We start from the raw sequence: 13522 nt of genomic DNA, 5'->3' as shown, positions 1-13522 counted from the left end.
GGACTCAAAGGCCCTACATGATCTGCTCTCCCAACCATCCATCTAGCTAATAGCATCTCATCCTCATCTACGGTCACACTGACCTCACACTCATGCATGCTCTCACCTCAGGATCTTTCTTGGTGTTCTCTCCCAGAAGTTGGTGTTCCCTCCTTTAGGTCCTTGCTCAGTGTCTATTTCTTAGGGAGGGCTTCCCTGACAACCCTATTTGAGTTGTACGCTCCATCTTCACACTCACTAGTCATGCATCACTAACGACCTCTCAACCTAACAGAAGCAAACGCAGATGTTCTCTAGAGATACGCACTTTTATTCTGGGCCTTAAAGAATTCCCATACTTCTCCAAGGAAAACGAGTAGCTCAAGGTAAAAAACAACCAAGTATACAAGGAAAAAGGGTAAACTAGAGGACCAGTAGAAATTGATGGCAGAGACAGATCTAAAAAGATTATAGTTAAGCTGGAGAGATAATTTTGGAACATGTATCGGGAGAAATTATCCAGAATACAGCACAAAGAAATAAAGAGATGGTACATAAGAAGATAATGAACATGGGGATTAACGGAGAAGAGCTAATACACGTTTAACTGGAGATCCAGAAAGAAAGGCAAGGGAGACTGGCAGTATTTGAAACAATTACGTATGATAATTTCCCAAAACTGCTGAATTCTATCCCCAGAGAAATTACCTTTCAAGATTGAGGGTAAAATGAAGGTATTCTCAGACAAGCAAATATTGGGAAAGTTTACCAACACACACCCTCACTGAAAGACTTTGCAGGGCCGGCCCGGTGGCTCGGGCGGTTAGAGCTCCATGCTCCTAACCCTGAAGGCTGCCGGTTCGATTCCCACATGGGCCAGTGGGCTCTCAACCACAAGGTTGCCACAAGACTGCCAGTTCAATTCCTCGAGTCCTTCAAGGGATGGTGGGCTGCGCCCCTGCAACTAAAATTGAACACGGCACCTTGAGCTGAGCTGCCGCTGAGCTCCCAGATGGCTCAGTTGGTTGGAGAGCATCCTCTCAACCACAAGGTTGCCAGTTCAACTCCCACTAAGAGATGGTGGGCTGTGCCCCCTGCAACTAGCAATGGCAACTGGACCTGGAGCTGAGCTGCGCCCTCCACAACTAAGACTGAAAGGACAACAGCTTGAAGTTGAACGGCACCCTCCACAACTAAGATTGAAAGGACAACAACTTGACTTGGAAAAAAAGTCCTGGAAGTACATAGTGTTCCCCAATAAAAAAGTCCTGTTCCCCTTCTCCAATAAAATCTAAAAAAAGAAAAGAAAAAAAGAAGACTTTGCAAAGGCAGAAGGAAAAGTATCCCAGAGAGGAAACCTGAGATGCAAGAAGAGCAGAGACAGTGGAAAGTCCAAATGAACAGTGAACTTATAAGACAATAACAAATTGTATGACGAGAAAAGATAGAATTAAGATACATGGCAACAATACACAAAAGTTTAGAGGGATGTAAATGGAGTTAAAGTATGTTAAGGTCTCTGTAGCCGAAATTAATTTTAGATTTTGATAAAAATAACTATGCATGCTGTAACTTCTAGGACAACATCTAAAAGAATATGAAAAGCCTATAAAATTCCCGGCAGTGTGGAGGTTCCTCAAAAAATTATGAACAGAATTATCGTTATGACCCAGCAATCCCTCTCCTGGGTATCTACCAAAAAAACCTGAAAACATTTATCCATAAAGACACATGTGCTCCAATGTTCACTGCAGCTTTATTTACGGTGGCCAAGACATGGAAACAACCAAAATATCTTTCGATAGATGAATGGATAAAGAAGTTGTGGTATACATACACAATGGAATACTATTCGGCGGTAAGAAAAGATGAAATAGGACCATTTGTGACAACTTGGATGAATCTTGAGATTACAATGCTAAGTGAAATAAATCAGACAAAAAAAGTAGAGAACCATATGATTTCACTGATATGTGGTATATGAACCAAAAACAACTAACGAACAAGACAAACAAATGAGAAACAAAAAACTCATAGACAGACAACAGTTTAGTGGTTACCAGAGAGTAAGGGGGGAAGGGGGTAGTAGATGAGGGTAAAGGGGAACAAATACATGGTGATGGAAGGAGAACTGACTCTGGGTGGTGGGATTTATAGATGATGTATTACAGAATTGTACACCTGAAATCTACGTAACTTTACTAACAATTGTCACCCCAATAAACTTTAATTAAAAAAACAAACAAACAAACAAAAACCTTCCCAACTATTCAAAGGGAAAATAAATGGTAAGGTATTAAAAACAACCCAGAATGCGTCCAAGAAGGGAAAAGAACAGGGGAGACATAAAAAACACAAAATGAGCTTTAAATCCTGATACATAATGTATCACAGTAAACGTAAATGAACCAAACACTCCATTGTAAAATGACAAAGACTATCAGGCTGGATTAAGAATAATCCAATTAAACACTGTTTATAAGACATATCTGGAACATGAAGACACATAATAGTTGTAAATAAAAAGACAAGCAATCTACCACACAAATACATCCAGGAGAAAGCTAAAGTAGCTAATATTAATATCAAACAAAAAAGAGTAAGATAAAAATACTTTAAAGAGACCTAAATAAATGTAAAGATATAACATGTTCATGCATTGGAAGACTTAACATTGTAAAGATACTAATTTCTTACAAATTGATTTTTCTATTCAATGTAATCCCAATTAAATTATCAACTTTTTAAAAAGGTAGAGCTTGATCAGCTGTTTCTGTAATTTATATAGAATTGCCAAAGACCAATATAGTGCAAGAATCCAGAATATACAAAGAAGGACTACAACTCAACAGAAAAACAGGCAAGAGACTTGAATAGCCACTGCACAAAAAAGGAAATTCAAATGGTCAATAAACATATTAAAAAGATACTCAAATTCTTTAGTAATTACAGATTAAAACCCAACTTGTAAATGGTAAAAATGATTCTATCTGTTACAAGGATGTGGATCAACAGGCACTCTAGGACACTGCTATTAGGAATGCAAACTGGTTCAGTCACTTGGGAAAACCGTTGACATCATCTGGTAAAGCTAAAGATACTCATATTCTGTAAGTCAGTAATTTCACATCTAGGTATACACGCGAAAGAAACTCTTGCACATGTGCTCCAGGAGACAAACAGAAGAATGTTCACAGCAGCATTGTTTGTAAGAGCCCCATGTTGGAAATTACCCATCAAGAACAAATCAACAGTGGTCCATCCACATGATGGGACTACTAGCAATTAAAGGGGTAAAAGATGCAACCATATGGATGAGTCCTATCAGTATAATGTTAGGCAAAAGAAGCAAAAACAAAAGAGCATTTTGGAGAGAGACACACATAGATGGTACAACTATGAGGAGCAAAAAAATGATCACAACAGGCAAAGTAGTGGTTTCCTTTAGGTGGTTGTTAAGGTTCTGATGAAGGAAGACGATGCAAGAGAAAGGGGCCGGGTTCTATGATCCCACAACGTTTTATTTCTAGCTGGGTGGTGGCTACATGGGTTTCCACTTAGAATTATTATTTAACTATTAAATAGACAATATACTTTTCTGAGTGTGTGACCTATTTCACAACTAGAAGGTATTGCTCTTGCTTCTTGATGAATACAATGAAATGCTCTCACAGGATTTGGTTCAATGCACAAGTTCCCTAAAGTGCCTGGGCACATTATCTTCTTGGAAAGACACTATTGTTTAGTAGCAAAAGCACTAGAGGACAGAAGCTCTCTTAATTAAATTCTTAATTAAGCCCTCTCAAACTCTCTGAAGCATATTAAGTCTCTCTGAACCCTAGTTTCCTCATGTACTAAATGCAAATACTAACAACCATCCTATCTCTTTGGATATTTGTGACTATCAAGTCATAGTATCTTGACACATGTTTAGAACATTGCAAACAAACAAACATAGCAGATTAGTTTCCATAACCTGAAATTCAAAGGTTTTTGTTACACTGTAACCGGAATACCAAGAGATAATAAAATCCATGAAAATAAAAGTAGAATTCTAACAATCTTCCTTTTCACTTCAAACAGCATTTTTTAGGAAATGATTCATCTGTTATTAGTAATGGGTAAACAATAGGGGTCTATTTTGAGAAAAAGTAAATACAAGATATTAATTTAGTCTAAGTAATGCTATAATAGATATTATGTTAAAAGCCTAGAGACTGAGACCTGCTTTTTTATTTACAAAAGAAAACCGAAGAATGTTTTTTGCTGTCTGTGAAGAGGAGAAATATACTTTACTGACTTACCCATCCAGCACCTTCCCCCTAATAAATCATAGCAGTACCAAAATTGTTCTCCCTAAAATGACTGCCTAAAGGACGCAGGAATAAAATAAACAATTTAACTGGGCTTTTCAATTAGCCTTAGTGCTGCTTACAGGAAAATTAAGAAATTGAGAGGCAAGTTTAATTCATTAAAACAACCTAAACATTAAATGATACAAGTCTTATGTATTTACTCTACTTATAAAATAACTTCTACCACAAATCTCAACAAATGCTCTTAGACATTTTTCATATTCAAACACTTAGAAGATGACAAAGATAATATAAAAATGTAAAGCAAAACAATTTATTACAATGCTATTACTTTTCTATATAAATTATTAATGTTCAAAGTTCTGCATACCTGAATGTTTTCTCTACTCCAAGTGTGTGGTGTTTTATTGGCAAGTAATTTCAGATCTTGAATAGCAAGTCTCTTTACTGCTTTCCTGGGGTCATTCTTCAAATACTGCAAGAGAAGCTGAATCTATAAAGAAAATAAATCACTCTGTGAAAAATATTGTCACTGGAATTACCATTAGGGATGCTGTGTAGTTCAGTGAAACTTTAGATTTGAGACAGGATTTGTTTCAAATCGCAGCCCTGTCATTTATCATCTACGTGCCCATGTTTAGGCCCCTTTCTCTTTGTATGTAAAATGACACTATCATTTAACTTGTAAGGTACTGGCACAGGACCTGGCCTTTAACACTCAATTCTTGCTTTTCTTTACTTCCAACTCCATGCTCTGCCATGTACCCCAACCTTCACCTCATCTCCTCCAGGGGTCCCAAGAGTCACTACTGTGAATATAGAGAAGGGAAAAACAAGCAAAAAGAACTTAACAGGTGTTTATTCGAAAAAGGAATCTTAATATTATCAAAACTTAGGGGTTATTAGTTATCATGTACTTAATATGCTAGTTAGGTGAAGAAAAGGCAGTTTAAAGAAAACCGAAATCACCTGCTTAGGTGTATCCACCAAAGATGAAGCTGCCAGCAGAGTGAAAGTGTGCAAAGAAACAATCACCATCTTGGTGGAAGGATAGGCGGTAACAAGCTGCTGCAAGAGCTGGCGCGCGCTGGAAGCCAGGATGGCATCATGGTGCATGTGCTGAAGGATGGGGATCAGCTTCAGCTTCAAGTCCACTGGCGTGGTCAGGCCTGCGAGCACAAAGACGTCTTACAGCTTCTGATTGTCGTGCTTGGTGACCTTTCACACTTGAAAGGTCTGATTCATTAGCAAAACCACCATTTAAAAACAAAGAGTGTAGTAGTATTACGTTGATAACATTCAAGATAATTATTATGAGAGCTAATCAATCAGTTCAATAGCTTTTTTCCCAAAGTATTTATCTTAACATTAGTTTTCCAGGACTATACAACTACACGATAGCAGAAAATGCCTTTAAAAGGCATAGCAGAGAGCAAAGTTATTTTGCTGCCTATTTCTTCTCATTGCATACTAAAAAGATATGTACATATACACACGTGTACACACATGCTCAGTGGCTTTAATTTGATTTTATTTACAATTTTAATGAGTTCCTTCAACACTAAGCCAAGCTCAAGATGTGAACAGACTACATGGAATGGTTCTGAAGTTTTCTGAACCTCATGTAGCAAAGCCTTGCTGCTCTGCATACACAGCTGGACTCCATGAGGACTAACTCCAATGTATCTTTTCCAGCCAACATTGGAGCTAAACAGAAACACCTTTTCTTCTACAGTATAGCTTTGTGGTGACAGACAACAAAAAACTGTCAATCATAATGTACCATATATGCCAAAAGCTAACTTATACTCTGCAGATCACTAGTTTTCCCATTGTAAAATAACTGTTGGTGTGAATATACGATACCATTTCAACATTCAATGGTGGCTTATATCAACAAATGCCCTGGCTGTTTGGCCTCTATTTGGGTTTGGCCAAAGCAGAGAGCCCCCGGAGATGGGAAGGAAAAGAATGAGGTCAGAGTATTTATTCCCTGGTTCTCTCTCTGCAGGGTCACATCATGTTCACTGAAGGCCAGTTTATCAAAGTGACCCTCTTGACATGACTCCAGGTTTCTGGTAACCCTTCCCTCCCCTGCAACCTGAAGGGAAGGCAAGACATTACCCCCTGTAGCTTACCCTGCATATATGTTTGCAAATGGCTCCTTCATTAAACACTCACTGGATTATCTTAATCCGAGTGTGACATGTTTCCTGCTGAGATATTGCCTGATACAGCAGGGATTCAATAAAATCCTACTCAATGAATGAATGAAGCTTCCTTCTAATGATAGCCTTTTCTGCAGGAGAGCCCTTTTCTGAAGGTGGCAAAAAAAGACAAGGGAATAAAGGGGAACAGGACAAAATTCAACCATTGTATCTTGGTCTTCAATTAAGTCATTTTATTTCCTTTTCTGTAAAATAGACATAATAGTATTACCTATCAAGTCTGCTCAATTGCACAATTCAAAGAACGCCCTCTAGAAAAATACAAAGGACATGGTGTTCTCTAGAGCTGTGCAATGCTGCGGTACCACAGTTCCCTTTTAAATGGGGTTAATACATGTGAAGCACAGTATGGAAGATGATATTAGAAAACTTGGCCTTTGTCGGCTATGGCAAGGAATTCGGATTTTAGTTGCAACTGAAGACACTGGAGGGACATTAGAGTGACGAGAGGATCCCAGAGATCCTAATGGCACCACTCTCCCTCATCAGAATGTTCTTCCGCTGAATAGCTGCATTTCTCATTCAAACATCACTTCACTGGAGGCTTTCCTTGATCAGCATATATAATACCCTGCCATCTACTCTAAGGACTCGCTATCTTTCTCACTCACTTTTTCTCCACAGCACCTGATATGTCATATTTTTGTCTACAGCCACCCCTCCTCCTTCCACCACTAGAATGTAGGTTACAGGAGGGCAAGGACTTTGTTTTGTTCAACTACTGTATCCTAAGCACCTAGAACAGTTCTGGCATTTAGCAGATGCTTAATAAATAACGATTTGAATGAATAAATAAATAGTGTGTGGCACATAGTTAAGTACTTAATGAATGTTAGCAGCTATTATTAACATAACTCACATTAAGTCACTTCATAATACTAAAAGCATACATACCTTGAATCATTTCACTGATTTTGTTACATATTCCTACAGCAAAATCCCTTTGGAAACAGAGAACAATAAAACTTTAAAACCAAAACATTAAGTCTGCTTAAGTTTTCTAAGGACTTAAACACAACACAATCAGTACAGAAGAAACGCCAATATATACTCCAAATTGTAAGTAATATTTCAAAGGTCAGGTGCTGGAGGTGGGGTAAGAAATGCAACTGAAACCAAAACTCCAACCAGCAAATACAACTGAAATCAAAACTACTCATATAACCAAGAAGCACTGTTCTCACTTGATATTCAAGGAAAAGTGCTCCATTTATGAAAGATGCTTTGTTGCAATTTGCATCACTGAGTGACACTGTCTGGAAGACTCAAGGTCACTGTCCCAGTCTATGATGTTTTAAGGATATACTTTCAATTAAGAAAAGCTTTTAGCACACAAACTAAATATATAAGCAATAAATTTCCAATATTCTGAATTTTAGAAGAACAGAGTAAAAAGTAATAGAAATATAGTAGGAAAGAGGGATAGAATCTTACCATAAAAGCCAAACTATGTAAAGTTAGCCATGTTTGTTTTTTTTTAACATTACATATACGTAAAGTATTTTTCAAGGTGCTGCTTTTGATTCTACTGCAATAGAAATATCACTGAATGTTGCAGAAGTACTAATAACATGAATATTTGGGATAAAATGTAACACGTAAGGAAATATGACATAGACAGTATCATTAAACTTGGGTCGTTTAGCCATGATAAATGATACACAAGACATGAAGTACTTCCCTCTGCAGTTTAATGGATGTCTAAATAAAATATTTCCTGCCATTAAAATATTACTTGCCATTTTCAATTTCATTCTCTCACAAGTGAACAGTGCTTTCCAGAAGCTAATGATAGATGACATCATCTCTTCACAGCTAATGGAATGTATGATTATGTACGCTTGTGTTTTCTAGAATTTTCTAAGGTAGTAGGTTTAGTTTGTAAATATGCTTTGAGATTAACTGAGTTTGTTCTCGGTTCTTCTACTGTGCTCCTACTCTTTTTAACTACATGTTATAATCTCTGAGATCTCATTATCATCCAATAAGCATTATTCTGAAATCCTGATGTTCCCTTGTGCTTATGCAGAAACAAGCACACTTTATTATTGTGCTTTGCAATAAAATATTGAAGGATTTGTGTAAAATTTTACCTACAATTGCTTTTCTTTTAGAATTTAACAATATTTATTCTAAAATAAAGTTTATTTGCACAGTATTTTTTTGTATACTTAATATGAGAATATAATTCACTCATATACTTAATACTTAATATGAGTATTATACTCATATATATATTATACTCATATATACTCATATACTTAATATGAGTGAATTGTTGGCTTAAAAAAGAAACTAAGAGACTCATTTTCTCAACCCAGTTTCACCACAGTCACCGCTAGAGGACACTTCTCTCACTGACAACACTTGCCTGGTCCCTGAAGGTATCTGGGCTTGCATGCAACTCCTTCCTGCTTTGTGACCTAGGATTAGCTCTTTAAAAATGTAAAATCTTAATCTTTTAAAAAACAAGTTACATATGGTTATGGTAGTAGACGAGGGGAGAATAGAATTAAATTCTTAACGTCTTTTGGTTAGTTACTCTAATTTGTTTAAGATCCAAAATTAATAAATAGACGCTAAGACAAAAATCCATCAGTGCTGCTTGAGATATAATCTTAGGTCATCCTTCTCTGGCGGAAGAGGTAAACTCTAATCCCAAAAACACATTATTTCATTAATTTTACACTCTGATACATTTAGATAGGTCCTTCATGCTTCCTATTGCACTGATTTGGTATTTTTCAGTATCACAAATAACAAGTATATCGTACTGAAACCTGGGATGTTAACAAGTGTTTCTATATAAACTGTTAATTTAAACGTTTATTGACCAATTCTAAAAATAAAGACTCTTGCTGTTTCTCTGTTACTTAGTCTTAATCATTTTCCAAGACAGATCGTAAATTCCATAGCTGACAAACTTAGCTTCTGATAATAACAGAGGAGAAAATTTGAACCAAAATGATTCTCATAAATAAAATCTAATCACTAAATTACAAATTTTTCATTTAGAAACTAAATTATTTTTGGAGTCACTGTGAAGCAGGGCCCGGCTGGGGCCCCCGCAAAAGAGGCCTCATCTCTCCTTGTCCTAGAGCTTAACAATTGATCAAACCCCTCCCTATGGATTGAGCTTGGAATGTCCCTTGTCCCAGTTCCTGAGCTTAGGATGTCCCCTGTCCCAGTTCCCTGCTTTAGATAATTATCCTGAAACTTATGCTTGCTTACTAGTCACAATGCTGTCACCCCCTCTCTCTGCCCCCTCTTGCCGATTATAATCTTTATGGCCTAACATTCTTTCCAGTCACCACTGCTCCTGAGTGGGTGACCAGTTGGAGAGACACATCGCCAGAGGGGAGGCTCCATGCAAACCTCTGGTAGCCTCTGGAGGAATGCCCAGATTTTCCCTTAAATATCCCAGGCTGGTCTGAGAATGTGAAGGCAGTTTTTGGAGTTGTTAACCCGCTGCCTTCTCAGACCACTGGTGCCCTGATAATAAATGCTTATTCTATGACCCAACTCCTGTGTCTACTGGCTGAGCGGCGCAGGCAGCACGAGCCCTGGGCTCGTTTGTTTGGCCTCCAGTTTCAACTGGAAGTACATATTTAATCCAACAAATTATAAAGTATGACACCTTGGCAATGGTAATCAGAGGTATTCAGTACATATAACTCCTATCCAAAAAAGTAATTTTTAAAAAGTTCTCTCATATATGGTGATGGAAGGAGAACTGACTCTGGGTGGTGAATACACAATGGGATTTATAGATGATGTAATACAGAATTGTACACCTGAAATCTATGTAATTTCACTAACAATTGTCACCCCAATAAATTTAAAAAAAAAAGTTCTCTCAATTATTGACTCTCAATAATAAAAAAATTGCCAATTTTCAAAAGCACAAACAGGAACTGTATTTACTCAGATATTTCTCCTCTTCAATCACTGCCACATCTACCAATTTTCAGCAGTAAATTAAAAATTATATGCTTTCTATTCTCTACTCTTCTTTTCCAATGAGTAATCCTAGAATTCTGAAAGTTTGGTAAGAGCAGCTAAAAAAAATATGCACAGACTTAAAAGCTGAAGAAAGTTGGTTATTTCAAGTCTTATCCAAATTTAGCACAGTATCTTAATGGAAATGCTATTTTTTATTAAATAAAATAACATTTATTATTCACCTGATTATAAAACCAAACTTGCTCATGGCAGGATATAGAGAAATTAATAATAAATAAAAATAAATATTAGATATGATCTTACCACCCAGAGATAATGTTTTGATATATATCCTTCTAGTCTTTTTTCTATTCCATATATACTTTTGTATTTTTAATAAATCTGTAATGTCACATAAGCTATATGTAACCTGGTTCCAATATGTTTCTAAAATATATTTCTTAAAAGCTGATATACTATTCTATTCTATGATCATATTTATCTAAGAACACTGGTTGGAATTTAGGTTGCTACTAATTTCTTTTATTGTAACGGGATACCTAGCATCCTTGCAAATAAATATCAGTACACATTCTGATTCCTTAGGATTAGTTCTCAATGGATTTTCTAGGTCAAAGGGATGTTTAAGGCAAAATACATATCACCATAATGCCCTCCAGAAAACAATGCTACTTTTGATATGAATCACTAAAGGGGATAATACATTTGTTTTACAGAGGATAAACAAGCAAGTCAAACACAGTAGTAATAAAATCATGGTCAACACTTCATCTAAAAAAGACCCCTAAATGTTCTGTAAGATGACAGTGTAGAACTTGACCACCCAAATAGGTTAAAATTCGTTCAACTCAAGTTACTGTCTTTGTCAAACTGTGCACAGCTCTAACGCCAAACAGCTTACTCTGAGAAGACAAAAAGAAAGCAGCAATTTAGTATTAGGGCTGTGTATGCCTCGGGAAGCTCCTCAGCAAACAAGTCTTCTGCACCCCAATGAAGCTTTCCCCAACTTCACTAATCTATGCTGATCCTGTCCTTCTAGAAACTTTTACTTCATTTATAATTAATGCCAACATTTTGTACTTAACTATGCTGTTCTATGTATTTAAGTTTTGCTTCCCCAATATGACGTAAACGCCCTTGGAAAACACACCTTGCTATTTACATGTTTCTGTATCCCTCAGTGTTTATGTACTGCTGAGTTATTCCTTCAAAACCTCTTCTTAGGAAGTCAAGTGCCTGAAAGGCTTCTGCTTACTTTGACTGTGCAGAGAAATTTGCAGCAGCAAAAACAGCAGCTTCAACTTCTACGTTATCGTGCGAATCCAGACTCTGACGAATACTATGATGAGCATTCTTCCTCTCAGGAATTATAGACGCCAAACTTCCTAACATCCTACAGGAATAGAGAAACCCAAGAAGAATGAAAATACAATAAACTCAAGGTCAGGAAAAGAAGCAAGACAAGACTGGATTACCAAACCTAAGTTTATAGGTAATTCTAGAATCTCAAGTTAATAAAAGCATCAACTTAAGGAAACAAGCAATGATGAAATTTTAACCACTTTTCCATACTTCAATATGTCAGAAAAATTAACATGGATTATCTAACACAAGCAAAATTTTACAAAATAATCTTGAAGTACATTCCAGGTACCAAACAGAACCCAGAAAAGAAACTTTTTTTTTTTAGTTGTGTTTTTCCAGGACCCATCAGCTCCAAGTCAAGTAGTTGTTTCAATCTAGTTGTGGAGGGAGGGTGCAGCTCACAGTGGCTCATGCGGGGATCGAACCAGCAACCTTGCTAAGAGCACCGCACTTTAGCCAACTGAACTAACCAGCCACCCCGAAAAGAAACTTTTGATTTATTAAAACATCAAAATTAATTTTCCAATGTTCCATAAAAATATCCATATTAGCAAAGCATTAAGAGTCTAACATTTTTGGTATTAAGTAGATCCACAAAAAAGGAAGACTTCCCAGTTCTTTTTTCCCATATTAATAAATATTGGCAGCATGATTCTCAAACCCATCCTCAACATCAAAAGAACAGATGCAGAGGATGCTCCCTGGAACTCATATCAGAATCTGTGAGGCCGAGGAAGGTGGAATTTGAAAAACCACAATCCGTTTTATAATAAAATTACAAATTTGGAAAAGGAACATCATCTACTATTTGTAATATAAACTATAGAAAGTAAAGCTTGAAAAACCTTTTCAACAGAAAGGCATGGATTTTACAAGGCTGTAAAACATTTCAATAAACAAAACAGAGTTCCTATAATGACAACCTTTCTCTAAGTCAATGTCCAAAGTTCCCTTCCAACTTGACATAGCATCGCCTAATTATCCTATAGAGATATAATCGATTAGATACTAGTAGAGTTCTGATAAACAAGGTATTAAAATGGACTAAATATGTAATTGAATTTCAATTTGAAAAGAAAGTTTGAAATTACTTAAGATAAGTTAGTTTTCAAAATAAATATCAAATGTATATTTCTCTAATACAGTAGTACCTCGGTTTTTTAATGTTTCAGAACTCGAACGGTCTTCTGAAACGGATTACATCAGAAAACCGAGGTACCACTGTATTTTATACAAGATTAGACTAGGCAATATGGACATACCTTGATTAACAGTTTATTACTATGGAACATAAAATGGCAAAACAGCATAATCTCATTGGTCACTACTTTCTAAAAAGATTCCTGGTAATATTATAAGTAACTCATAGCACTACATTTCCAAATGCAATGAGTATCTCCCAGCTTCTTCTTCCATTTGTTGTTTTAATTTATAAGTCTAAAGTAACAGGTAAAAAAACAAAATATCTTTAAACTATGAATCACAAAAGCACTTAATTCTGAATAAGAGGAAAGAACCAGTTTCTGATGTGAAAAATATGGAAACTTAGGGAAGAAGTGACATACTACTAGACTTTGTGGTTAAAAACAGCATTGTCTGGGAAGGGCAAGTCAGAAATGAGCCCTATAATTTAGAAAAGTGCATTTCGAAAATCCCAAAATTATACAAGTG

The 13522-nt window shown here is 36.3% G+C and overlaps 1 protein-coding gene across 1 annotated transcript in view; it reads right to left on the bottom strand.

The window, feature by feature from the left end:
* Positions 1-13522, bottom strand: part of INTS7 (integrator complex subunit 7) — a 59333-nt gene that overhangs the window by 38363 nt on the left and 7448 nt on the right. Inside the window, exons 4-7 of the mRNA XM_019738098.2 lie at positions 11742-11879; positions 7418-7464; positions 5265-5464; positions 4666-4788 (exon numbers count right to left, since the gene is read on the bottom strand). Coding sequence (XP_019593657.1) covers positions 4666-4788; positions 5265-5464; positions 7418-7464; positions 11742-11879 — 508 coding nt within the window. The remainder of the gene's footprint in view (positions 1-4665; positions 4789-5264; positions 5465-7417; positions 7465-11741; positions 11880-13522) is intronic.

This window comes from Rhinolophus sinicus, linkage group LG17 (genome assembly GCF_036562045.2).
Source record: "Rhinolophus sinicus isolate RSC01 linkage group LG17, ASM3656204v1, whole genome shotgun sequence".
In the NCBI taxonomy this organism is placed as follows: Eukaryota; Metazoa; Chordata; class Mammalia; order Chiroptera; family Rhinolophidae; genus Rhinolophus; species Rhinolophus sinicus.
Note: the sequence above shows the minus strand (reverse complement) of the source record. Positions and strands in the feature narration are given on the sequence as shown.